Raw genomic sequence first — 25996 nt, 5'->3', positions numbered from 1 at the left:
TGAACATCTCTCATCTAGAAAGGACTTGATTTCATGCATGCTTATTTCAAACAGATAAAAAATAAAGCCATATTTTGAATTAGGGGATCAAAACATACTTAGTCCTCTAAAGAAAAGTGTTATTTTGCTTTACAGTTTATTTTTATCCTGATAATGACACTATATTAATTCTGCTACGTATATTATTAGAATCTACACGCCACTTTGAAATAATTTAAATAGTGTCGAGTTCAAGCGTAGCATTTAATTAAAAAAGGTGTTTGTCATGATTTGAAAAAGTTTTTATTAATTTTGACACAAACATTCAATGTTTTAAATTAGTTATTTGCCAAAAATGAGGCATTTTATAATTTGTCACTAAAACTACATAAAACAGTAAAATTGAGGCAATAATGCTTTAAAAAAATAGTAAAAGAATAACATTTTTATGGGAACAGCAGCAATGAATGTTCTCACGGTTTTGCAACTATTTGGATGACATGAGCATAAAGCTCTTATAACAGAAAATTGTCTATACATTTTAGTTGAGAGGCCCTTGAATTAGATGGGAAGTGGAGGAAACAAAAATATATTAATACATTATTTAAGAATGTGGAAACCTTAATTATTGATCTCTCATTGCTCTTTACATCACTGTCCTAGTGGTGCATAATCTGAGAACAATCACTTCGGGCCACAATAAATTACATGTTTACATGCATCCCCTTTAATTTTGTTGATTTTACTCTATAAAATACTCGTCTGAAATGAAATCCAGATATTAATGGAATAATATCAATAGAAATGAGAAATCAATTAGAAAATTGCACTTTTACCTAACCTAAAACACCTATTTGATACACGACTATTCCATAGTCTAGAGATTTGCAAATGATATGCTGTGAGACATTTCATAGAAAATAATAATGTACACAATTGATAATTCTTCAATATACGGGTATAATAGTTTTTATTTTAGGCACTCTTAAAGATAATAATTATATCTATAATTAACCTATTCCAGACGGTAGGTTAATTAATTTACCACTACATATAAGTATGAATTTGTCAATATACATCGAAAAATTATCAATTAATTTTTGTTTATCTGTTGTCTGGAATACTTTACTTAATATTATGAAAAAAGAAAATTATAAATTATTTACTGGGGCGCCACATTATTCGAGAGTATAGCTCAAATCAAGAGTGTTGTACAAATGGAAATTATGTCTTCTAGAAAAAGGCTTCTTGTGAAAGATAAGTTCTACGTATTAAATTTCATTGGGAAATGTTATTTTTTATCTTTAATGTTGCTCGGAGTCAATTTTTAATCATTTTCATTTATTTTTAAGTTTTTATTTCATTTTGAAATTAGGTGGTTAAAAAATTAAACTCTTGCATGTATGGTAAGCATAGTGAGTTATAAGAATATATCGTTGTCATAGGAAATATCTTACTGTTTAGAGACAATTTCAAATGTATTTCATTTTCTAAGGCAAGAGAGTAGAATAAAGTTGACCAAAGTATATTAACATGACATTTCCAGATAGCATTTCGAACTATTGCAAGGGTATAGGCAGAGTTTATATCTTGGATGCAATAATAGCTGTCTATGGAGGGAGAATTAGATGAAGGAAGGAGTTGTGACCTATATTTGAAGGGTCAGTAGTGCTTATATTGTTCAAGCATGGCAACTTATGAAAGCTGGAACAAATGTAAATCTTATTCATGATTTATCCGTTATGTAGATCCGGTTCTATCTATTTTTTAGAAAAACAGCTAGCAAAAGCCGAAGAAGTGACAATATTATTTCTCTTATTAGGTCTACCCACGGTTAAGACGTTCCAAAGGTAAAATATGTTAAGGAAAGATAAAATTTGGGTGATTCATATGCAACATTGAGTAACATCCACATTACTTCTATAATTATCACAAATAATATAAATTATACCGGGTTTTTTTCTTGAAATTTTGTTAATGTTAATACAAAGTGAAGATATATAAATATGTTCAATTATTTCTTAAATTGAATCCAATAATTTAATAACAAAAATGTATTCAAATCAAACATTTCTTCTAAAACATAAATGCTACTGATTCTCACGATAAGTTTATTAATTAGCTTAGATACTATCAGGGCTCCAAGGACCTTTTCAGATTTTTTTAATAAATATATTTGAGTCATAAAAACTTTGTCCCAGAGTTGTTTCTAACTGTCCTAAATAATTATTGTCCGTAAAGTGTTAATCAAGGAAAAAAAATTGGAAAATGGAGTAAATGGAATTTCAGTCTCCATGACATTTTTTTAGAAGTTTTAGGAACTCATTCTCACAGCGTATACTATGTAAATAAGAGCACCTCGGTATAAGTATTTATTATGTTCATATTATAATTAAGAAATTAAATTCGCTTCGAGAAATATTAAAGATGACTGTTAATGTTTATAAGATTGACATATTTTATATATATGCTTTCACAGAATTGGGTGCGTGTATCAATAAATTTTTTATGAAAATAGTGTCTCTTACCTACATTGTCTTTAAGTATTTTACATTATTGTTGAAGGAGGAGCATATTAATAATTATAATGGCCAAGGGGATGGAAGAACTTACATTCGATTACTACAATTAAGAAAAAAATATTTCTTTTTTATTGCAGAATTTTTCAAATTGATAGGAGTTTGTTTTGGTTTCTTCAATAGTTTTTCTATTTTTTTCACAAATTTTTCTTAAATTTTAGATCTGTATTGAACTATCAGAAATAGTTTGGTTAGTAACTAAATCATTTTTAGGGTCATTTTCTATTATTTACTGAGTTAGCTATAGTTATTAAAATTTATTATGACAAAATTTTGATGAAGGCACAATATTCTTGTTGCTTTCATTAGTCATGTAATAATATCTAGACTTTCTGTTTCTTTGTCATGAATCTTTGGCTATTCATCTTTTTTTTTCAAGTATGTACAGAAATAGTTATACATAGAAATTTAAAAATTACTGGAACCCTGCTTAGCGTAAACATATCAAAATCAGTTGGTAGCAAATATGTAAATGTTTCCAATTATTTAATAATTAAAAGGTCTTTTAACACTTCACCATATCACTTCTAATATTATATTTGGTTCAAAGTAAGTTTCTAATCCTAACTCAAATTTGTAAAGATTTTATATAAATTTATTTGACATACGAGATGTAAATCACAAAGAAGATTAATCTTATTGACCTTAATAATGCCTTCCTGACAAACTTTAAAAATATAATTAATTATTTTCTCCATCCTTTGTTGACAGATGACTTCAGGTTTTCAATATTATTATTGCGGATTTGGCTGTCTCTTGGCTATATTTCCCACTGTTTACCTCTGTGGAGGCCAAAATTATTTCAATGAAAGTTTAGTCTTCTTACTATTCACTTTTGAACAATATTTGCAGTATGAGAATACCCAACTAGACTTTCAAGAATGCTTAGTTATTTCATAGATCTATCTGATAACTTTTTTCTCCAAAGACACAAGGAATTTGACACTTGGTGGCATCATTACTGATGCTCGTTCTGTATAAGTAGCAAATTTTACCAGGGCTATCCTTGACCTCATTATTTTGCCGATTTATGACCGGATCAATATTAAAAATATCGTGAGGGAAAAAGTAAGCAAATTTATATTTTTCCTAATAAAATTAAATAGGTAGAGACCACATACAAAATGGAGTTTCTTGTGACTTTGAGACGGGTTGGGGTTCTCCAAGTATATTAAGAACTTAAGCCCGACAGCTTTGACATAATTTTTTGCACGGTGGCGGGACACATGGGCTTCTTCTTAGCCAGTTTCTTTACGTGCTTTTTTGTGGTCTCAGTATCAAGTTTGAAGTAGTGATTAGATATCAACTAACTATCTTTCAAAAGCTCGGCATACTTAAACTAGCTTTATGATAGTATTGAGTATTGGAATGTTCGTTGTACAAATAATTTTAAAATTATTATTTAAGAGCCTCTTATTTGTATTGTACATGTGCTATACAAACCTACGTACTTTATAAAATTATCAGATATATAAATTTTCAGTTATAAAACACTTATTGCATATGTACGTAAAAATGGATTTGATAAGTATAATCCTGAATAAATGGCATCATCATATTGTTTCAATCCTTAATCCTCAAATCTTAATCCTTAAAACTCTAATTGAAGTTAACACTTCCTTTAACGGTAAGAGAACAGCTTTTGTAATATTAAATCAGATTAAGGATCCTTACCCTAATCAAAATATTACTTTTTAAATTCGGCTTTTTATATTCTGGAGATAATATACTCAAAAAAAGACTCAAAATCTCTTTGAATGACATTAAAAAAAAAGCTCTTAGCGTATTATCTACTCTAGCTACATAAATATTTTTTTTAACACTCTGAGTACATACATGAATTTGAATTATGTACTCTGTTTTTCTTAATAAATAAAATACATATAATCAGCTAAAAGTATGACAATTTATTACTTTTGTGCAATCATGGTACATACATAAATAGACATAATAAGTGAAAATGTAGGATTGACATAAGCTGTTACTGTTATATAAACGCCAACGATCAATAATGTACAAAGAAGACTTACAAATGAACAAGAAGTATGATCTACCTACAAAACCACTATTCAAAAAACTCTAATTGAAGTCAACACATCCTTTAACGGTAAGAGAACTGCTTTTGTAATATTAAATCAGATAATTATTAGGTCAAGACTCATAAATGTACATCATTTTGTAAATGAGTTTACAATTATTCGTAGAACACAGTATTACCTCACGAAATAAAAATGTACGACGTCTTTTGTTATCAGTTGTCAATTTTGTTGCTTCTTTCCCCTGATCTATGTTCTGAACGTTGATTGGTCAAATTGATTCTTGTTTGCAAAAAAAAATAATTGCATTCTGGAATGCGTTTAAAAATTTGGGAGGTATTTTAAGGTTCTATTACACGGATGGGACAAAACGTGGATAACTATCAATTTTATGTCGCATAATAAGGACTAGAACAACCTTAATTAACACAAGTGCATCTTGTGTTACTTAAATTGAGATAAACTCCAAGAAAAATCAATAATGATGTTTTGTTATCTTAAATTTTCCATTCCATGATGATTTTTTTAATATTTATTTCAAGATAAGAGACGATTAGCCATGGTTTTTTTGATGTAAGATTCTCTTAAACAAAGTTATAAAACACTTGAAGAAGAGCTCTCTTTTCTTTGAATTATTAAGTACACAAGTTCTTGAATTAAAAATAAATAAAACATTATTTAGATAAAGTTAGAAGTCCTTGAGAAGGGATCAAATAAATCTATGTTATATAATTTAGTACAAATGCTTTTAGACGGCGCAAGGTAATTTTGCCTTCAACCATTTCGCCAGAGGACATTTTTCCTCAAGGATATTTTGCTTTCATATATAAATAAATGAGATTTATAGGCCCTTTTGTTATTTTTGGTCAAAATTGACACTTCTTTAGAATTTTTTAAACAAAATATATAGTGTGTACTACTATAAAGCGCATTAACTGGTTTTTTTATATTGGAAAAAGATGAAATAATGCCCCAAAATTTTAATGTATGCAGCCATAAAATCTCACTATGTAATCAATTTGAACCAGCGATAATGTATGTAATAAAATTTGTGTAATAATAAAAGTAAATAAACAAGCCAACGATTCGAATGAAAGAATTGCTAATCACTTCTCCGTTAGTAATTATCATGATGCATTATTCATACTAGAAAATACTCATTGATTGACAAACATGCATAATATGAGGCAAAATCATAATTACATCACTATTTGAAAAAAAAAAAAAAACATTTAATCCATTTTATAGTAATAAATATTACAGATTTTGATTTAGAAAATTCAAAGGGAACATCATTTTAAACCAAAATTATACAATAACGACGTATAAACGTTGTTTATTTATATATTAAGGTGAATTATTATTGAGGCAAAATGGCTTGATACAAAATAGTTTAAATTACACGGGACCCTTTTTGACTGTTGTCTCTCATTTCCTACCGATTATATTACTTTATTTCTTTATTAATTGATTTTTACTCTATATGCTCAAAAAAAATTTGAACGGTAGTACTATATAGTTCAATTTATCAAAAAACAATTTTGTTGAAAGGATATTTCAAACCAAATCTCAAATCAAATTTGACTAAAAAAATAATGATAAAATTTCGAAACACTGTTAATTTCATAATTATGTCCAGTCTTCATCAAATTTAGTTTTGTTTTTATTTAATCATTCAAAAAAATTGTTTAATTTCGTCTTCGTCCTGTTGTCGTTATGGAAAAAACCATTTGTTAAAAAATACAAAGAGTTGAGTAGTTTGTAATGAAAATGGTGCACGAGGAAAAGGAGGGAGCTAGACATATGGTATTACTGAATTAAGGCCGTTGTTAATAATCTGCCTGCTATATGATTTTAGGAGGAGAATAGTAATTTTTGGAATAAAGAGGAGAACCTTCTTTATTTCAAATAGTATGAATGCAGGGATAATATTTTTATTACATTTAAATTGATATATATTTATTTTATTTCACATTTTCAAAGCAATATATTTGGGAGTCCGATCTGATTATTACATTGTACAGTGTTTTTTTAGTACTTGAGAAGATCTTCTTCACCTTTTGTTATGGCAAAAATCTCTGCTTGAAATACAGAACCCTCTTTATTCAATGAAACCATTTAAAGACAAATTGATGTATCACCTTTGGTGATGGCCCATCGAGCTCCAGTGTCTCTGTATTCGTCTTTAGACCCGTCTGTATAGATGATCGTGTCAGGATTCTTAATATGACTATTATCTATCCAAATGCAATTACTTTTTATATAGTCACTTGGTTGATCCATTCCAGCTTGTGTAAGTATTTTATCACTATGGAACCGATGCCCACGACGTTTTTGCAGATTACCGATTCCATGCCAGGTATCACATAAGAAATGCTTCCTTCTCCATCTTGATTTCCTTGTTTGTCCCTTAATGTATATGTTGAGAGGAGCAATGCCCAAAACGGCCTCCATTCCTGCGGTAGGTGTCGATCAAATGTATGAGTCATTGCCAAGATTGATTTCCTTTGAATGGCGCTTAATATTTTCCTTGCATTTTTCTTTGTTGTGATTGCATATCCCCATACTAGATACCTATAGGAGATGATAGGTTAGATCATAGCTTCATATAAACTTGACCAAGATTTAGTCCCCATTTTTGTCCTATCATTTCCTTGGCTATATTCCATGTCCGAGAACACTTGGAGGTTCTATTTATTTTCAAATACTCTGTCCAGGTGAGTCCTTGATCAAAAGTGACACCTAGGTACATCATATGTGTGGCATATTCCATCACTTTGTCATCCATTTCTAATTGTGGAAAGTATTTTGATCTCAGTTTATATGCTTTCGAAAAGATTGATTTTGATGTGTTAAAGGTAAGACAATTTTCTTTCCCCCCGTTCAATGACAGTATTGATTACCCTTTGCATTGCATGGACAAAAGTGCGAGATGTTTTCCATAAATTAAAAGGAGGATGTCATCAGTGTAGCCAACAACCTTGATTGCTCCTTTTTTAAATTTATAAAGTAAACTATCCATAATCATGTTCCAAACAACCGGCGATAAAACACCCACTTGTGGGCTCCCCACGGGTTGGATTGACAGAAACTTCTTCGCCATTAAGGTAGACTGTTACCGTAGGAGTACTTCAAAACTGGCAACAAGTGTGCATTGTTGTTGATAGATGGATCTTTCTATGGTATTGGTCACATATGAAAGAGACGTCTCAGTTGATAAACCCCTTGCATAGGCATGTTGTGAGTGGAGTGTTGGAATAACTTCTTCAACTTCCCAGTGTGAAATCTGCTCAAGTCCTATAAGCCTAAAGTTGGAAAGAGTTATTGGTCTGAAGGATTTGGCCAGCCTGTAATCTTTTTTTACGTGGTTTTGGGCAGAAAACCTTCCGCTGTACTGCAGAAATTCCTCCATGATTCTCTCTGCTCTTTTCTAAGTGCTGAAATAAGCATTCATTGTGATAAAGTATTCCTCTCTCTGGGAACTACGATGACGCTTTGGTTCGAGTTTGCTGAGCTTATACCTTAGGCTGGCAAGATGATTGATCTACCAGGGAATTGATTTGGCTGTGATAGTTTTTATTTTTGGACACCAATAACTAATGCCGGCTTGATGGCCTTGTTAAGCGATTCAGCGCATTAATAAATAACATTTGGTTTTTAACCTATAACCGGTAATGATTCAGATTCTGTGTGAGACCTGAAGATGTCCCAGTTAGCTTTTCTAAAACATCTTGATTTCTCCGCGATTGGCATGTATTTGCCAAATCCAAAAACTATATATCTATGGTCAGACATTGATTGTCAAAGTTCTACATGCCGCCCTGTTATCTTGAACTTGTTGTTTATCATCACCTTGATTTGGTTTTTTGGTGTCCCTCTACTTCTTCTTCCTCTTGTTCGATAATGGGTGCTTACCTTGCCTCTTGGAAACGTACCTTTCCTGCTGATGCTATTCTGATATTGAAGTCTATCAATTGCAGGGCTTCAAATGCTAGAGGGTCTATGTATATGTAGAGTACCTTACCATAGTTAGTAATTTCAGATTTTGCAAGTTTCACCTTACCTTTAATCTGAAGGGTATTACATTGGTGTGCTATAATGCGAGCAAGAACCTCGTCTCCACTATTACCTGTCACCCCCCCAAACGAAACACGTGAAGTATATTTTCTCTTTTCTGAGTTCTCTAATTCCCTCCGCTTCATCCCATGAGGTCATAAGGAGAAGTGTATTTGCAATTATGTTTTTTCGGACATATTGTCCAGAAGCATCATCATTTACACAAATGACCGCTCTTTTATTCGTATGGCGACGAGCTTTGAAGTCAGGAATTAGGTATCCTATTGGTGCAGACAGACGACGTATGTAGTCTGTGTCAAGTGTTTTAATAACTTTGTTCCATTCAATGATGGAAATATGGTCACCGTTCTTTCTTAAAATAACAATTTCGTTTGCCTTCTTAGCAATGTCGGCTAAAGAAACTTCTTTTTGGCCCTAGTTTCTTTTATATATTCTTTATTGTCCTCAGCAGGCATTTGATGAATATCAGTCCTCTTTGAAGGAGGGGTTTCATTAGTTGGGTCCTCTCTCCTTCATTTCATAATGCTAGGAGCTTCTTTTTTATTTCAGGATTTTTCTAGTTATTGGTCTCTTTCGAGTCCCTTCTTGATTCCTTCTTTAGGACATTGAATTTGGAAACAACCCTCTTCCCCAATTGTTGTAGGTGATGATTTCCCATTTCATACCCATTGCTGGATCGATATTAGAATCATCCTCCATATTTATACATAAAATAAAATATGTAGTTATATATTATATCTATATAGAGAGAGGTTAAACGATATTTAGGTGTCTTAAGCAGCGTATACCAAATCTAAGTAATTAGTAGAAATACTTTCAATGACATAGAAAAATATTCTAGGAAACAATTGGGACTAAGGCTAGGGGTTGGGGAAGTGTAAGAGAGACTGATGGCTGAGAGAAGTACACACCAAGAAGAACTAGAAGAAAGATGGTTGCACCACTAGATCTAAATAATCGTATTTTGAGTCAAACCACAAATGTAAATGAATACAATGGCAATTGAGGAACCGAAATGGTTAAAGTCAAATGAGAACAAATTAAACCAAATGAACTTCGTTTGTGAGAGGATTGAAAATTAGTATTGAGAAGAAGACAAGTGTAAAATTGGGATAAAAATTGAAAGTCCAATAAAAAAAATGTAAGTAAAAATATCTTTGTAGAGCCCAAAAGAGGAAACTATGAATAGATCGAGGAAAATCAATCACCTGTATCCTGAAGAGGAGCCTTCTCAAGAGAAATAATTTAATTTAATTATTTTAAAATTGATTTCTAGTAATGTTAATTCGATATTAAAAGACAAGATCAACAAATTAAATTGATTTTTGTGCTGATGTGCACTTAATAATAATAATAATTAATATTCTCTATAACCAATGTAATCAATGAAATTTAAAGTTATATCTTCAAATGTCAATTTAAAAAAAATGTGGAACTGTTCTGAGTTACTTTCTTACACTCAAACCTGACATTCTCTCTATCTGTAGTACCATATTTACTTAAGGTAGCTTAAGAAATTTCCTTCCAAATGAATATAAAATACTTAAGTTTTGTACATTTCAAATAAAAAAGTACTCTTTTAGAAGATTTTTTTGGCTTTTAAGAAATCATTATTTTTAACACATATTGGAGAAGACAATAATGGAAATTTGGGGGTCGTATCAATACTTTTGGGATGAAAAAAGGTAAAAATTATCTCAATTTATGAGGCAAAAGTTCTTCGAATCTATGGATACAAAAAATTATAAAAAGGTTATAATGCTAGGAGAGATGGCCTAGTCTTATACCACGATAGAGATACTTGGAATTAAATTTATGAATGCAGTCAAAAGACGACCACGATGTTAAATAGAATTATTTGTAAAATATGTTTCAGTAATGACACTTTGAAATTTCAAAACCCTCCTGAATATACCTTCATGATGAAAAAGAATGGGGAAGTTATAAAAAGTTCAAAACATGACCATGTATTTTTTTGTCGTCAGATTAATTTGCAATACCATCTACTATGAAACCATATCCAACTCTTAAATCAGATAATAATCCATTATTTATTAGATTGGAGTCTGTGACAACAACAAATAAGCTTTATATATCGCAAAGCAAGTATTACAAAAAGTAGATCTAGATGTGAAAGAAAGCTTCCAAAATTTAATCTATTCTAACTAAGCTGGCTATGTTATAAAAACTGGACTAACTACTTTTACCAAAAGAACATGTAATATTTAATCAAATCCAAAAAATGGAACGTTGTATAAAACAAAACAGTTGCGAGAGTTTTTTTACGAAAGAACAGAAGTATCATTGAGGTTTGCCGATGATAAAAAATAGATTACTTCAGTGATATTTACAGTTGTTTTCATTCTCATCGGTCTTAAACAAAAGAGGAGATGAAAACATTTTTAGAAAAGGACATATCTAACAGAGAAATAGAAAATTATATAAAGAGTAATATAAAAAAAATCCACAGTTTCGGATGGATTTTCATAATTCTGCGAAAATTATGCACAAGAAATGGAAAAAGTAAACGAGATTAAAATGTTGGGTTCTGTTTTAACCATGGTCGACAAATATTTGGAAAGAAATGAAGAAAAGAGGTTGAATAAAATAAGTAGACAATCATCAAGATTATCATACTTATTAGGAGATAATCTTCCTATAAGAATACATGTTTGGAACACTTTAGTTTTGCCCAAAATGACATGCTTATTTTGAATAAGACGTTTCATTATGAAAATTATCTCTCGAATCGACAACTTTTGCAAGTATTTCTCATTTCCATGGGTGAAGAGTAAAATGATCGCATGGAATAGAATAAATTGTCCAAAATGATATGGCAGACTTGGGTTCTCTTATATTTTTTGACTCGAGTTGCATTTGGAGAAAAAAGCTTCAATAGAAAAGGAGAATAAAAACAAAAATCAATAGATTAGTTAAAAGGTGATAGTCCTTCAGAGGTATTTGAATATTAAAAAGTGATTAATAGGTTTGGATCATTTTAAACAAAGCCCATATTCAGGCCTGGGCTTATAACATGTAAAATTATTTTTATTTACCAATCTCTAATCCCCCAAAAAAAAAAATATATATATTTTTTTTTTTTTTCTAAGATCCGTTATAAAAATATGAATATTTAAAAAAAAACTGAAGTAGTTTTTTTTAGAGAGATAATTTACCTACAAAAAATCAAACTGTTGGCCTCAAAAAAACGTTTTTGGACACAAAAGTTAAAATTTTTTTCATAGTGTTATATTATTAGAATTATAAAAATACCAATGTAAAAGACACATGCTTAGACTTTTAGGCTCAAAGGACAAAATTAAGTTATTATTATAATTATATAAATAATTTGCGATTAAGATTAAATTTTTCTACTAATGGATAGTGCATATGTAATTTTATTTATTTTTACTAGATCTCCATATTTAGAAGAACAAAAAGTAAAATAATGATTTTAGAGAATGTTCCAACTATAGTTGAAATAAAAAAGGCCATACCAAAAAGGTGTTTTGAGAAAAGTATGAACCTTTCATTTTACTATGTCCTAAGAGACATTTCGTACGCCTTTTCCTCATACATGATTTTACTTGGATTGGAAGGCTGCATTGAAAACTCGTATGTTTTGATAAAGGCTGGAGTTTATATTGGATATTGGATTCTTCAAGGCACGATATTTGCTGGTATCTTTTGCCTAGGTATTAAATTCTTGTTTAATATAACTTATGAAGTACAATTATCCTTACATTCATAGGTCATGACTGTGGACATGGGTCATTTAGTAATAATGGGATATTGAATGACACAGTAGGAAATATTCTTCATACTTTCATTTTGGCACCCTACTATCCATGGAAGCTTTCTCATCGAGTTCATCATAAAAACACAAATAATATTGACAAGGATGAAGTTTTCTATCCCATAAGGGAAAATCAAGGTAAATATTTTGAAAATTAGATAAGGCTCTATCAATAGAACATGGGCAAATTAACCTAAAATTCATTGTCGCAAGATGGCGCAGATAAATTGAGCCTTGTACACAAAAATCAAGTCACTCATAGCCTAAATGCAGGCTACTCAAATATTAATAGTAAAGCTCCAGTTAGACAAGTTTCAATATATGTATAAGTCCAGTAATTGACATTACATGAGACGATTAACGAAGGTAGTCTTGGCCAATTTGATTAAAGGCTTACGTCTCACCACCCTAATTTGATAGCCTTTTTTTATTTAGAAAATACACTTTTTTGGCATCTCCCCAATTTGTCTGGTACCCTTATTATTTGTCGATACCATGGGTCAGACCTGAGAATGAAAGTGGCTCAAGATCAATACTCAAAAGGTCCAGATTCAGAATTTGGCCCACATTCTATTGAGTAGTCTTGCCAATCAGTCAATACTCTATCAGATCCAGGCTTCAGTATTTATATTTTATTTCAAAAAGTTTAGTCTTAGGCTTAGTTACATTGCATTACAAAAAAAAATGGGTGGTATATAATTATTTTAACATACTTAAATCTTGAAATTTTAAAATCATTGAATGTCGATGTTGTTGATTCGAAAATTTAAATTTTGTATTTAATTATATATAAGAACTTTCAAATTGAATTTCTTCGAACATAGTATATTACATATGTATGTAGAATTACTAATTATTTATATCTGTTTAACTTTAAAAATTTAACTTTTCTTTGTAGTTTTAAAATTATTGCATAATAAATATGACGTATACTTACAGATAATCCTAGAAAAAAAGATAGCCTCTTAAAGAATCTACCATTTTTTGCATTTGGATTTGGATGGTTTGGATATGTAGTGAAAGGATACGGACCAAATGGACGAAATATATCACATTTGAATCCAATTAATAAACATTTTAAAGGTATAGTTGGATTTGACTTGTAAGAAAAGAGGGAATAAAATAGATCATTTCCTACAAGGACTTACAGTTATAACTACTCAACCAATCCACAAGATTACTCTCCCCTTTTATGAACACAAACGAATGTTCAATCAGGTTTTAAATATAATTGAAAACTTCTCACGAGTTAAATAATAATGGCAACTACTAGTGTTGTGTGAGTGCTTATTTATTCAGTCCCTTCCAGTCATAGAGCCGGACCTATCAGTCTTTGTGACTTGTCCTTAAAAACTGTCGGTCCTTCGGACTATCAGTACTAGAACTGACAAAAAAAAAAGAAGAAATAAACTTCAATGTTGTCATCAAGGACATAATTTTATAAATTTTGGGACTGATATGCAATACTGAACTGGACAAAACTGAATTGGACGGGAATGTAGTCTTTATTTCTAAATAAAGACTGAGTCAACAATTATGACAACATCTAAGGAAAATAAAATTCATTCACGAGATTAACTATTAAAAAAAAATGGTCGAGTTAAAAAATACACACAATTTACATCACTAATTATAGCTTGATTTCATATTTTTTTAGGGGCCCCCTCCTACCTGTACACATAATTTTTACACAGCCCCTTACAAGGGTTTATCTTCCGGGAGTTTTACTAAATTCTCTGAAATCTTGCATTTAATTATTCTATAATATGTAAAAGTTTCCTTTATCTATGTGATGCATACACTGATAAGTTGAATGAATACCTATTTAAGATTCACTTGAAATTAAGTTATTAACGATTTATGACACACAAATGACAAAAATAATCTCAAATGAAGCACTTTCAACAAACCTACAAATGAATTCAAAGTTATAACTCCACCTTCTAATGTAGGAAACACAGATTTATTTAGGATCGTTTACGAATATACAAGGTAAAACTACTTTAAAATTTATTTTGGGTATAGTTACAATTTTGCCGATTCGTCATATTTTATCTTTCTATCTCAAAATTGAAGACAGCAAAAACGAAAATTTAAAAATAATTCTTGCAACATGTTCATAATAAAGAAAGAAATTCGCTAAGCGAAACCAATTATATATTAGCCTGATTAATACGCTAAGACTCCTGTACGAGATATTTTTAAAATTAATAATATTGACAAGGTTCTTTATAGATCTAAGAAAGAGCTGTCAATCTCTCAGTTCACAGATTGACTCCGAATCTGATACTTTATAAGAGACAAACTTACCCCATCCTCCACATTATGAGGGTTTTCATCTATTTTCAAGATCCTCCAAATTGTCTGATTAACTCGAAAGAGTCCAGACCCCTCTACTCCAATAGTAATGTATAATTTGCATCGTACCCCTTATTAATAAAAAGTTGCAATAATTGAATTTTAACTTTCCAAATTCAATTATTGGTGATGTCTCCGATTTTGAGATGAAAAGAGAAAAAATGACATGTGTGTAAAATTGTCAATCATGGCCTTTATTTTTTAGTCTTAAATTATAAAATCTTTAACTTAAATTCAACAATGTTTTTATTCAATATTTCTTTGCGAAATTTCCTGAAATCTCTCCAAAAGACAATTTCACCGGAAATCAGAAATCTTAATAGTGAATTCTGTATCGTATCGTTTACCTTCATATTCTGCACTATACCATAAAAGTATTGTATCGTAGCATCTTTACTGGCTACTACCTATAGTGTGTAAATCAAGAAAGGCTACATCTCCTTTCTTGGTATAAATATTAAATTCATATTATTTGTAAAAAAAAATAAGTGACTAATTAATTGGCTTCAAAGATTTTCTTTTAATTTTTTGCCTCTCCGGATAGATGTGATATATATATATATATATATGAATCTTGATCAAAAATGACTCATTTAATAATTTGGGATGCCGACCCCTAGCATAGTTTAATCAAAGAACACAAAGTATACTATTGAGAAATGAAGCTTTTTATTAAATATATCATGTCCATCATGTTCTATACAAGTGAAACTTGCCTGACTCCCTGGCAACTTTGTAACAGGATAAACAAATCATGTATGGTTTTAAGACCCTGAACATACTTTTAAAGTATGAAAGTCCTTTCATAGCAGAGAGAATTAAATTTTGTCGAAAAAAAAAATGTAAATATTAAATTTTTTGCTCTTCTACATAATTTGCCAGAATGACGAAAACAAATTTCTAATAAGAGACAAACAATCCTTAATTTTGCGACGTCTACAGACCCTCCAGCGCACCTCTTGAGGACACACCTGTACCCGCCTTTGCAAACCCAGTATAAAGTCAAATGGATAAAAAAAATGGTCATACTCTAGAAGTCATAAAAAAAACAGTAAATTGGCCTTGGGTTATGAGTCCAACTTGTGGGCAGAAAAAGTGAATGGAGTATCAAATTAGGGGGTTCCTTTGCCAATTACAATTATTTGGTTGTGAGTTATGAACCTACTCCGGGTCATATTGACACATTTTTTTGTACTTAAACCCCCTATTTTTCAACCGTTATTTATTACTAAGAAAGTATAAATCAAACTAGAAAAATTGTTTCCAATGCAGAAGAAACTCTGACAAAGACGAAAATGTAACAGAAACCATGACAAAAACGAGACGAAATAAAAGATAATTATAACGATGTCTGTCAAAGACAATATTATGAAGAAGACGAAAGCTGACGAAATGATGATAAATACTAATGACTGACGAAGACGAGATGAAAATAGCTGACGAAGTTAACACTGGCCCCGACAAGCTTAGTAGAGGACCTAGATCCATAATCTACTCCACCCCTTCCCTCTTTTATTTACACCATCTGGTGTTTTTCCAGATCCATAAAAGCCCTTAGCTATTTGGATTTCAGATACAACTATAGCATCCTGGCAAAGTAAAAAACAACAACATTGGAAGACGCTGCAATTGTACAAACCCGCTTAACCGATGAGGGCACAATATATTCTAAATAATTACAATTACAAAATAACCAGTCAAATTACCTTATAAACGACTTGTTACTTAAATACAACTAACAAATATTTAGTTTTAATTAGGGCCCATCCACAAACTATGTCGGCATTTTTCTTTTTTTTCCATTTTTAACCTCCCCCTCATTATCATTAAATATTTTTCGAACCTTAAGAACTTTGAACGCATAAAATCATTGATAAGATATAGGATAGAATATCAAAATCTAGATTTCCAAGTTGATTGGAAATATATACAAAGGATAATAAATTTTAGAGGATAACGAATAATTTATATTTTAATCTAACTTAAAATATTTTCATCATAAATTGCGTAATTAAAAGTTCATTAGGACTTTTATTTTAAATTTGGTTCTTTATAAATATTTTATATGATGCCTCTGGTCTTTTTATGAATATTTTATTTTAATGATATTTTTTTTGGTATAATAAATACATAGATGAGATAAAATATAGAAATAAATAGAAAAATATCAATGATCAAGCATCTTCAAATGGTAATAGACATCATGTGTAGATTATTCGTTGGAATAGTTATATTTGGTAACGTCTAATTTGAAAAAAAAAAAAAAAAAAAATACTTTAAAAATATTATTTAGAATCACTTCTTTTTTTTTTTTGTCGATATTTTGTGATTCTGAGACATAAAGTCAACAGAAATAAAGAGTTTATTAGGTACAAGTTTCGACTAGCATCCTGAGCCCCATCAGTTTCAAGAACCAAAATAGGTTTTCTTTTTATTGATCCCGATATGAAAAGGTTCCTTAAGTCATCATGTTTTCCACTTCTGACTCTAATAAAGTTTTTCCCCGAATAGGACACTTTTCCATTTTCTAAGACCTTACACTTAGCATAAACCGATGGAGTTAGTTTATGTCTTGTACCAACTGCAAAGTTATGATCTAGGAGTCTGACTTTATATTTACGACTTATTAAAACCGGAGCCTGAAGATTTGATCCTGCAAGTCCTACTGGTACCCTAGCTTTATCATCGTTAGATAAATAATTAATAGCGTCAGGTCCAAATAGTAGATCAAGGTCCTTCATATCATCAGTGAAAGATTTTGCGAACATTCTGTCAGTATTGCTCTTCCTCAAGCTGTTCTCAGGTCTAAAATAGTAATAATAATGATAAGTCGAGTTATTTGAAAAAATCGTCTGAAATTAAGTGCATTTGAATGATAGTTCTAATACTGAGTGTCTTAATTCTAAAAAAAATAATTATTTTATTTAATTAATGAATATAAGATTTGCTCAAAAGTTTCACTGGCACTGTTTGAACATGACGCTTACCCTTTAGTGTATTCGTTCTTCGAGATAATATTCTGAAATAAGTAGAACTTCTTGAAAAATGAAAGCCCATTGACTGAAGTTCATTATTCAAATCATCAAGAGTTTGAACGTTTCGAATCATTTTCGCTCTCCGTTTCTCTTCAGCTGAAAATGAAGAACTGACTATACCCAATATCGTCGATAATAACTGAGGTTGAACTATTTCCAATCTTAGTCTACCTTGAATTCCTCTATTAATGGATTTTAGAGTGGCAGCAGCTTCTGAGTTACTCTCACAGAGATTTTTAATATCATTTTTTTACTTTTATCCTTCAGTTTCTTTGCTATTGAGCATCTGATTGTAGTAGTCTCTTCAATTTTTTCTTCTTTTTTTCATTTTCACAATATAGCTCTTTCATTTGTTTTTTATTGACCATCAATAATCCTGAATATCTTAATCGTTTAAACTTAGAAATTTGTTCTTTAAACCGATTTATTTCAGATTTTTAATTTTCTTGAACAGGGGTGGCTCTTTGAAAATACTACAATTAGGCTTGAAATCCATTACCTCATCAGATCGTTGAACAGATTTCAATTCTATACTTTTATCTTCTTGAACACTAGGTATAGACAACAATGATGAATTAGCACGAAATTGAGACCAAAAATTCATTTTCTTTGCTTCCAAGCAGATTGAATTTGAAACTCTTGGACATTTTCTGTGCCACAATTTCAGGATCATCCTAGACTTCATTCTACAACGCCTGAGGAACTTCAAATTGTGCTTTCTTACTTTGGTCCGGATGGGCATGTATGTCTTTGTAAGGCTTTGCAAAATTTATTTTATTCTTCATAACTGTCGCCTCTCTTATTCATGATGGCATCATATTGAAGGCCTGTAAACAAAATCAATTGCTATTTCATGTACTTTTATGTTTTATACTTTTATAGTTTTAATACGGTCCAAAACTTGTTTATAAGTTATAAATTATAACTAACCAGGCGTTTTTAACGCACGCTCCTTTTCATTTAACTCTACCACTAATTATATCTATAATGCTAATGAGACATCGTTATTTTTCAACCCCTTCCCTTAGGCGACAAAAATCTTCTTTTAATGTACGCCCTTCTTCCCCCTACCTGCCGACGTAGTTTATGGATGCCCCCTTATTTTAAATATTGTGCTCTTAGGAATTGAATCTATTGGCAAACAAAACAAACCAATTTTGACCAAAAAAAAATGAATGCTTCAATACATACGGGTACACCTTATCATTTGTAAAATATTGGATCGAAAAATATTTTTTTTTAATTATATTCAATCGGAAAATATTTTGATATCAGTCCATGTCTAATGTATGCATAATGTACATTGTACCAAGATACTGTCTAAGTATCTTGCATTGTACAATTTAAATCCAGTTAAGGTACTTTAACCTAGCTTATTAGCTTTTAAATTAAAACAATATCAATTTATGGTAGTGCTGCATTCTTGGGCTTCATAAAATTAGTACTACATGGTCACAACTAAAATTATGTTTAAATAAAAGTATGTGAATACATATATTTCCTTTTTAAATTGTTTCTATATGTTGTGTACAAGTTGCAACTTATATAAGAAAATTGCACAAGTTTCAAATTCTTCATTTTAAATGTATTCCTTAATTAAAACATTGATCATTCAAATTACCAACCATTAATTGATGCTATCCTATCATTTTGATCTACTAAAATTACATGGTTATTATGTATTTATGCGTAATATAACTGTGAGCATTTGAAATTTATACTGGGCAACAGAATATTTACTTCTATTTTAGTAATTTGTATTAAAATGGTCAAAAATGGCATCATTACTTAATCGATCATCCATGGAATATTCAATTATTGCATTATCATCATCCCAAGTACTATAAATCCTTCATTTAAAATTATTCCTCTCATTTTTTGGTTGCAACTTGTACAATTTGCTTATACAAGTTATACATTCAAAATATACATACTGTGTAACAGGCAAGTAACATACAAAAATAACACATATTTAATAATTTTATTTTTTGTTTCTAATTTTTTGAAAAATAAATTGATATTGCTCCATGGAGGTATGTATCAATAGGATTAGACCTTATTTGGATCGCTCCATATTAGGGTTCTAATCGATCATCTTTTTTTCCTACCTTTGAAAGAATAAATAAATATATATGTTGAGACCTTTTAGGAAGAGCCCTTCAACTTTTCAAACATTTTAACCCGCAGAATCATAAATTATTGATATCGGTTTCGATGTAATTCCTTGAAACCAAATTTTTAATGTATGTACATATTAACAAAATCTGCGAATATTGTGTAATTATATATTTAAAATAAGAACGCAAATAACTGTAGATGTATATTATGGCAAGACTGATGACCTAACATTATGCAAAAAAGCATAACTTTTTTTGATATTGTGTATGGGCTGGCTATTAACATATCTGTGTAGTTATTTTTATTATATAGGTATATGAAATTTATAAAAAAAAAGAAGATAAAATTCACATTTTTATTGTTAAATACTATTTTTTTACAAAATATATATTTAGATTAAGATATTTAATATTAAAAACAATCGCCTAGAATTTAATTGAGAAATTTGAATATTTGATCTATCATATAAGTTTCCAAGATTAAAAAAAAAAAAACACGTTTAAGTCTCATTGAATTTATTTAAACTTTTCATTATGGTTCATTTCAATTAAACAATTTCATAAATCATAAATTGTTATATAGTACAAATTTTAATATATCTGAACTTTTTCCATATCAATTCATTTCAGGTCATTATACAGAATGTTTTATTTCTCTTATACTTATGATACTCTGGACAGTAGGACCTTTAAGACAATATTACATTGCATTTGGAATCAGAAGTCTACTTTGTCATTACCTAATGCCTGTTTTTGGATTTGGATGTTGGATAGTTTTGATTACATTTTTGCACCATCATGTATGTTTTCGACTGTTAAAAAATCAGTAGTATTAGTTATAAATGGCTATGGATATGATAACTACCGTACTTTGCCCTCTAATTTTTTTTTCTATAAGTTAGACTGATGGAAAACTTTTTTACTTATTTCAATTAGGTAGGTACATGAAACTTGCCACACATCAGCTATGGATGAATTGCCACCACTGAACAAAATCTAATTGAAATTCCTTTAATTTTTAGTTTTATTTCACACTTTAAAAGAACTTGCCATTTATGAGTTTCACCTTAAAATTACACAATGAAAAAGCTTCAATGCATCTAAAAATAAGACAAAAACATAATTGCCTGTAAATGATCTTTCATAATTTTATCTGGTCAAATAATAGGGTAAGAACCCCTTTCAAAAAATTGTAATAATCATTTGCATTTTAGACGGGGGGGGGGGGAATTCATTTCCAACCACACTAAATTTAGGCAAACCTAGCAATATTAGGCATTGTATATCGAAGATGCCCATCTAAAAACTTAAATCTCTTACGCTTATGGTAGAAATTAATACATTTAATTTGCTCTTCTTAGGATGATGGAGTACCATGGTTTTCGAATGAAGAATGGTCATATGTCAAGGGACAATTATGTTCCATTGACCGACACTATGGTTGGGCTCATGACATCCTCCATTCCATAGGTACTCATCAGATCCATCACTTATTCCCTCAAATACCTCATTATCATCTAGAAGAAGCCACACGCGTGTTCCGACAAAAATATCCTAACCTTATTCGTTGTAACACCAATCCCATCGTTTCATCATATTTTAAAGGATGTATAAGATTTAATCGTCAAGAAATAATTAAAAATAATACCGCAGTCCACGTTTTTAAGGATAAAAAGGATTGATAGAGCGGGTATGCTTGAAGCTACGTAAAAATAATTATAATTGTATTAAACAGAGTTAGTTAAGATCAATAAATGTGGAAATATTACGAAAATGTACATTTCTAGAATTCCAAATCAGTTCCTTCATTCGGCGTCAGCATATAATTGTATCTCAACATTTGGCTAACAATTTAGATTGAAAAGAGCTAATTTATTTTAACAAATAAACACGTTATTTCAAACAAATTTAATCCATCAAATACATATTTCTTACTCTTAGCCCCACGAATGGGCAAATTAATAGAAATCAAGGGAAGTGTTTACAACTTTAACTAAAAATGAAAATGAGTAAGATTTTCTTTTCTTTTTTTGAGGAATAATATGTTAATATTAATTGACCTTCAACTAATTATTCACAAAACGGTGCAATACGATTATAAAAGTTCCTATACTTATTAAATTATATACCACAAATTAAATGAATTAGTTTATTTGGCATAGACTTTATGTAGAACAGAAAGTATGTTGAAGGCAGACATTATATTAACACTATTTCTCATTATAAGATTTAAATCTTTGATTGAGTGGATTATCTGGATGTTTCATCCATTCCTTACGAAGCATTTGTTTCAGTTGGGAAAGACGAAGGTTAGAGAACTCAGTTTTAAGTTGTGGCAATCTCTCACCCTCAAATTCGTCATATGCAGCCTTCAGTCGCTTCTCAGGATGCTTATCCAACGTATTTTTAACACTATGTATAACAATGATTTTAGTTATAGATAAAAATAACATTAACCTTAAATAAGTAGATACCTGAGGGCTGAAATAGCCTCGTCCAAGTTTCTAGCTTGGACTTCTTCTGCCATTTTAACATTGATATTTTCCTCAATGGGTTTTTCAATGTGAGTTTTTTCTCCTTTGGCCGATGCTCTGGCAATGGCATCTAGACGCTCTTTTTCTTGACGAATCTGGGCCTGAGTTAGTTTGGAATGGGGTCCTTTTTTGGAATTCACGAGAACTTTTTCTTCTTCTTCAGCCAAAAGGGCTCTTTCTTTCTTCTTCTCTAAATTCTCAATTCGTTTTCGCTCTGCTTCTTCCTTACGGGCCTGGAATTATGCTTGAAATAATAAAAGACCAAGCATTTCAAGTGCTAAATTAATTTGATATTTTAGTGATTATGATATGAATTTTTTCCAAATTTAAAGTAAATTTGAATGAGTATAACAAGCAAGTGATTTTGAGCATTACAAGTTTCTTGGACAACTGTTTGTCATCATCTTTCCATTTCGCATCCTCCAATTCCTTATCCTTCCGTTGTTTCTCCTCCTGCGCCCGTTCGTTCTTCTTGGCCTTTGCAGCCGAAGCTTTCGAATTCTCTGCTGGAAACTTTTTAGGCATTACAACTCTTGAGAAAATACGTAATACCTATTAATCATGGAGCTGATGGAGTTTCCCCTCTCACCGACAGCGGGTCTAAATATCAAAATAAATAACTAGCTAGTAAAGCTATTGCGAAGCGTTCTAATTCAATTTGGCTAAAGTATTTAACCTAATGGCTATTGTTATTTAATTATTATTATCTCACTTATCAGTTACAATGAGTTCTCCTTATATCTGGAGTGGACCAAGGCTCAATCACTTAACCTCATGTAGGGGAGAAGTGTATTTTTTATGCAAATGGCAATCGTTATTGACTTTGTACAATATTTTTTCCTTTTTATTTCATCAGCATATCCAAGGGTCAGAATATATCTCAAGTCACGTGGTACAATTAATATATCTTCCACGAGGATAACTTTTTTGAACTGAAATAAAAAAGTTTTTGATCAAAAATACTTGCATAGAGTGAGTGTTTCAACCTGGGAGTGCTACAAGTATTATTATCTTCTACATTTTTATACGAGTAAAGTATAAAAAAATTACCGAAAATAAATTTTTGATCTAATGTTTTATCCATTAAAATTAGAAACTATCTTCTTGGCAAACGTAAATCATTAATATAGAATAAAGAAAAAGTCCTGAAGTAAAACATGTCTGATTAGATCCAAATATAATGTAATTCATGTTATTAATTAAACCTATTAAGTTACATATGGAGTAATATTCTGATTAATAAACGATCCTTGCGGACAAAAATAAGTGTCACTACAACTACTTAGTCCAAATATTGATCACGCGGTCTCCGTTTTGCTTCTGTTTTAAACCTTTACTCAAGGCTGTCTCTATACATGGACAGCGGACTAAAAAAAGGTGTGCCCCAATTTATGGCTAATATTGATATTACCGACTTATAGCTCGGTGATTGATATACATAAACTCTTTTTTTTTCTTGCCATATACAATGTGACATAATTTAAACTTTATATTAAACATTATTTTTCATCAACAAAGATAAATTTTATTGGAAATTATAAGTATATTTTAATTTGATAAAGTTCAAGAATAATTCAAGATTTCTGTTTTGTGATAAAAGGTAGCCTTGTTAATTGAGCTGTCTCTAATTCTGGGGATTCCAGTATCCTGTGCAAGAGGTTCATGATGACTTCATAGTTCTCAACTGCTCCTTCGATCCAAGATATGCAGCTATGTTGATTACTTCAGTTACAGATTTGATCTTATCCCGTAATTTTGAGCATAGATAATGGGAAACCACACTGTTGCTGATCTTATGATGTCCTTGAAAACCTTTGAAGGTGAGTTTGTCTTCGATTTCAAGGCCCTTGTCCTCAGTAGCTTCAACCCTAACAAGAGACAATTTAGGTGAATTAATAAGATTATATCCTGATGGGAGTGTCTCTTGTGACAACTTTTTATATAGTTCTTGTGCTGTTTGTACATTTTCTTCCAAGAATATATCAAGCTCCATGGTCTCTAGAAGCTCATTTTCGAGTTGGAGTCTTTCCCTCCTTTTTGATGTTTGGCTGGATCTTGGCGGTGGCAAGGAAAGGTTATCTGTGAGTTTTGACCACACTGATAGAACAGCATCATCTATCAACCGCCTGTAAATTATTAATTAATTTTTTCATGCATCATAATTCTTGCCCTGCCACTTAAAGTTAGTCATTTGTCAGTCCTTATTTATTCTGTCCAGTCCAGTTGAGTCTTAGGAACGGTCCATTCAGTCTTTAGGACTATCGGTCATTCGGACAGTCAGTACTAAAACTGATAAAAAAAAGAAAAATATATAGTAGATTGTCGTCATGAAGGACCGAACTTTAAAGTTTTAGGACTGAACTGGACGGGACTCCAGGTTTCAGTCCTAAATAAGGAATGCCACATCACTACTCATAGTCATACCTTTGTTTCAGCATTCTGTTGAGTTGGTGCCCACTGCCATTTCTCCTGTCAACTGACTTGGTAATGGAGTCATATTCTGTGAAATGCAGGCTGCATATTCTTGAATTCTTTGTTATTGTCGTGACAGTCTCTTTCTTTTTCTTGTCAACTTTGGATCTTGGAAAAGCCTTCTCCCACTTGGATTCAAGCTATTTATTGGGGATATATTGAAGCCTGGGAATCTGTGATAGCTGATGTCAGGGTTCTTGGGTGTACCGTCATAGCCCTGCCGGCATGTGGGACACAACACTTCCATCCCATCCTCTACGAAGTCACGACGATCAAAACTTTGGAGTTTATACTTTATATTCTTTTGCATAATTAAAAACAAGTAGAACATTAAAAATTAAAGCCACAATTTGGAGCCAGCGTCCGTTTTCCCCGCTTAGGGTAGTCCAGAGCATAGAGATGCCCATTGTTTCTACCTCGCTCTAAACTATTAAATGTTCAAGTACAACTTATGTTGTTCCTTTTTCTCTCTTTCATTATTTCCAGGGAATTGACAATTGTGGTTAACTGCACAGTCCTTAAGACAATTTATCAATGAAAGAGGTGACCAAGATATCAATGTTAAATAAAAAAATATTTCCTTGAATACTTAAATATGCCTACTACTGCGATGAATATCTTTTTACTCGCGTTATTATTAGGGATGGAATTTTAATTACATAAGTATTAAAGTTTCATTGCTTAGGCATTTTACAAATATGTCACATAGTGATGGGAATTCCGTCTCACAAGACAACTCTTCAGATTTTTAGAAAAAGTTTCAAATTTTTTTACTCTGCTGCATAATTTGACGGAATGACTTTTTTTTTAGAAAATAAATCCCCCCCACCCCCAAAAAAGCAACTCTATTTTAGCTTTAAATTTTAAAATAAAAAAGGAATTCATCATTTGTGGTGAGGCAACTCCTGATTGGTAAAGAATTGGCTCCCGTCGTTTTCTTGAAAGAGCCGGCGCATAGGACCTTTACGTTCGCGAACGACATATGTTCCATCCGTAGTCATTCATTTGAGGTA

The 25996-nt window shown here is 31.0% G+C and overlaps 3 protein-coding genes and 1 long non-coding RNA gene across 4 annotated transcripts in view; 2 read left to right on the top strand and 2 right to left on the bottom strand.

The window, feature by feature from the left end:
• Window positions 1-25996, top strand: part of ENGase (cytosolic endo-beta-N-acetylglucosaminidase) — a 212235-nt gene that overhangs the window by 129521 nt on the left and 56718 nt on the right. The window lies entirely within an intron of this gene.
• Window positions 4494-21773, top strand: LOC121115619 (uncharacterized). The gene is made up of 6 exons (XM_040709699.2): window positions 4494-4665; window positions 12087-12366; window positions 12423-12605; window positions 13407-13550; window positions 20608-20777; window positions 21339-21773. The coding sequence occupies exons 2-6, from the start codon at window positions 12120-12122 to the stop codon at window positions 21657-21659; spliced, it is 1065 nt and encodes a 354-aa protein (XP_040565633.1). The 5' UTR covers window positions 4494-4665; window positions 12087-12119; the 3' UTR covers window positions 21660-21773.
• Window positions 22113-23270, bottom strand: LOC121115620 (coiled-coil domain-containing protein 124). The gene is made up of 3 exons (XM_040709700.2): window positions 22887-23270; window positions 22452-22744; window positions 22113-22389 (listed from the first exon to the last, which is right to left on the bottom strand). Exons 1-3 carry the CDS (start codon window positions 23034-23036, stop codon window positions 22188-22190), a joined length of 645 nt encoding a protein of 214 aa, XP_040565634.1. The 5' UTR covers window positions 23037-23270; the 3' UTR covers window positions 22113-22187.
• LOC121115618 (uncharacterized) lies at window positions 23983-25506 on the bottom strand. The gene is made up of 2 exons (XR_005863626.2): window positions 24936-25506; window positions 23983-24800 (listed from the first exon to the last, which is right to left on the bottom strand). It is a non-coding gene; the product is annotated as an uncharacterized lncRNA (long non-coding RNA).

The sequence above is a fragment of the Lepeophtheirus salmonis genome, chromosome 4, assembly GCF_016086655.4.
Source record: "Lepeophtheirus salmonis chromosome 4, UVic_Lsal_1.4, whole genome shotgun sequence".
Lineage (NCBI taxonomy): Eukaryota > Metazoa > Arthropoda > Copepoda > Siphonostomatoida > Caligidae > Lepeophtheirus > Lepeophtheirus salmonis.
The sequence above is the reverse complement of the archived record's forward strand: the minus strand, read 5'-3'. Positions and strand labels throughout refer to the sequence as shown.

What these genes read in the sequence shown, in the direction of transcription:
- LOC121115619 (XM_040709699.2), top strand. Translation starts at nt 12,120, where the DNA reads ATGATTTTAGAGAATGTTCCAACTATAGTTGAAATAAAAAAGGCCATA. An exon ending in AATTAATAAACATTTTAAAG is followed by an intron (nt 13,551 to 20,607) that starts GTATAGTTGGAT and finishes AATTCATTTCAG; the next exon opens with GTCATTATACAGAATGTTTT. An exon ending in TTACATTTTTGCACCATCAT is followed by an intron (nt 20,778 to 21,338) that starts GTATGTTTTCGA and finishes TGCTCTTCTTAG; the next exon opens with GATGATGGAGTACCATGGTT.
- LOC121115620 (XM_040709700.2), bottom strand. Translation starts at nt 23,036, where the DNA reads ATGCCTAAAAAGTTTCCAGCAGAGAATTCGAAAGCTTCGGCTGCAAAG. An exon ending in AACAGTTGTCCAAGAAACTT is followed by an intron (nt 22,745 to 22,886) that starts GTAATGCTCAAA and finishes GCATAATTCCAG; the next exon opens with GCCCGTAAGGAAGAAGCAGA. An exon ending in GAGGCTATTTCAGCCCTCAG is followed by an intron (nt 22,390 to 22,451) that starts GTATCTACTTAT and finishes TGTTATACATAG; the next exon opens with TGTTAAAAATACGTTGGATA.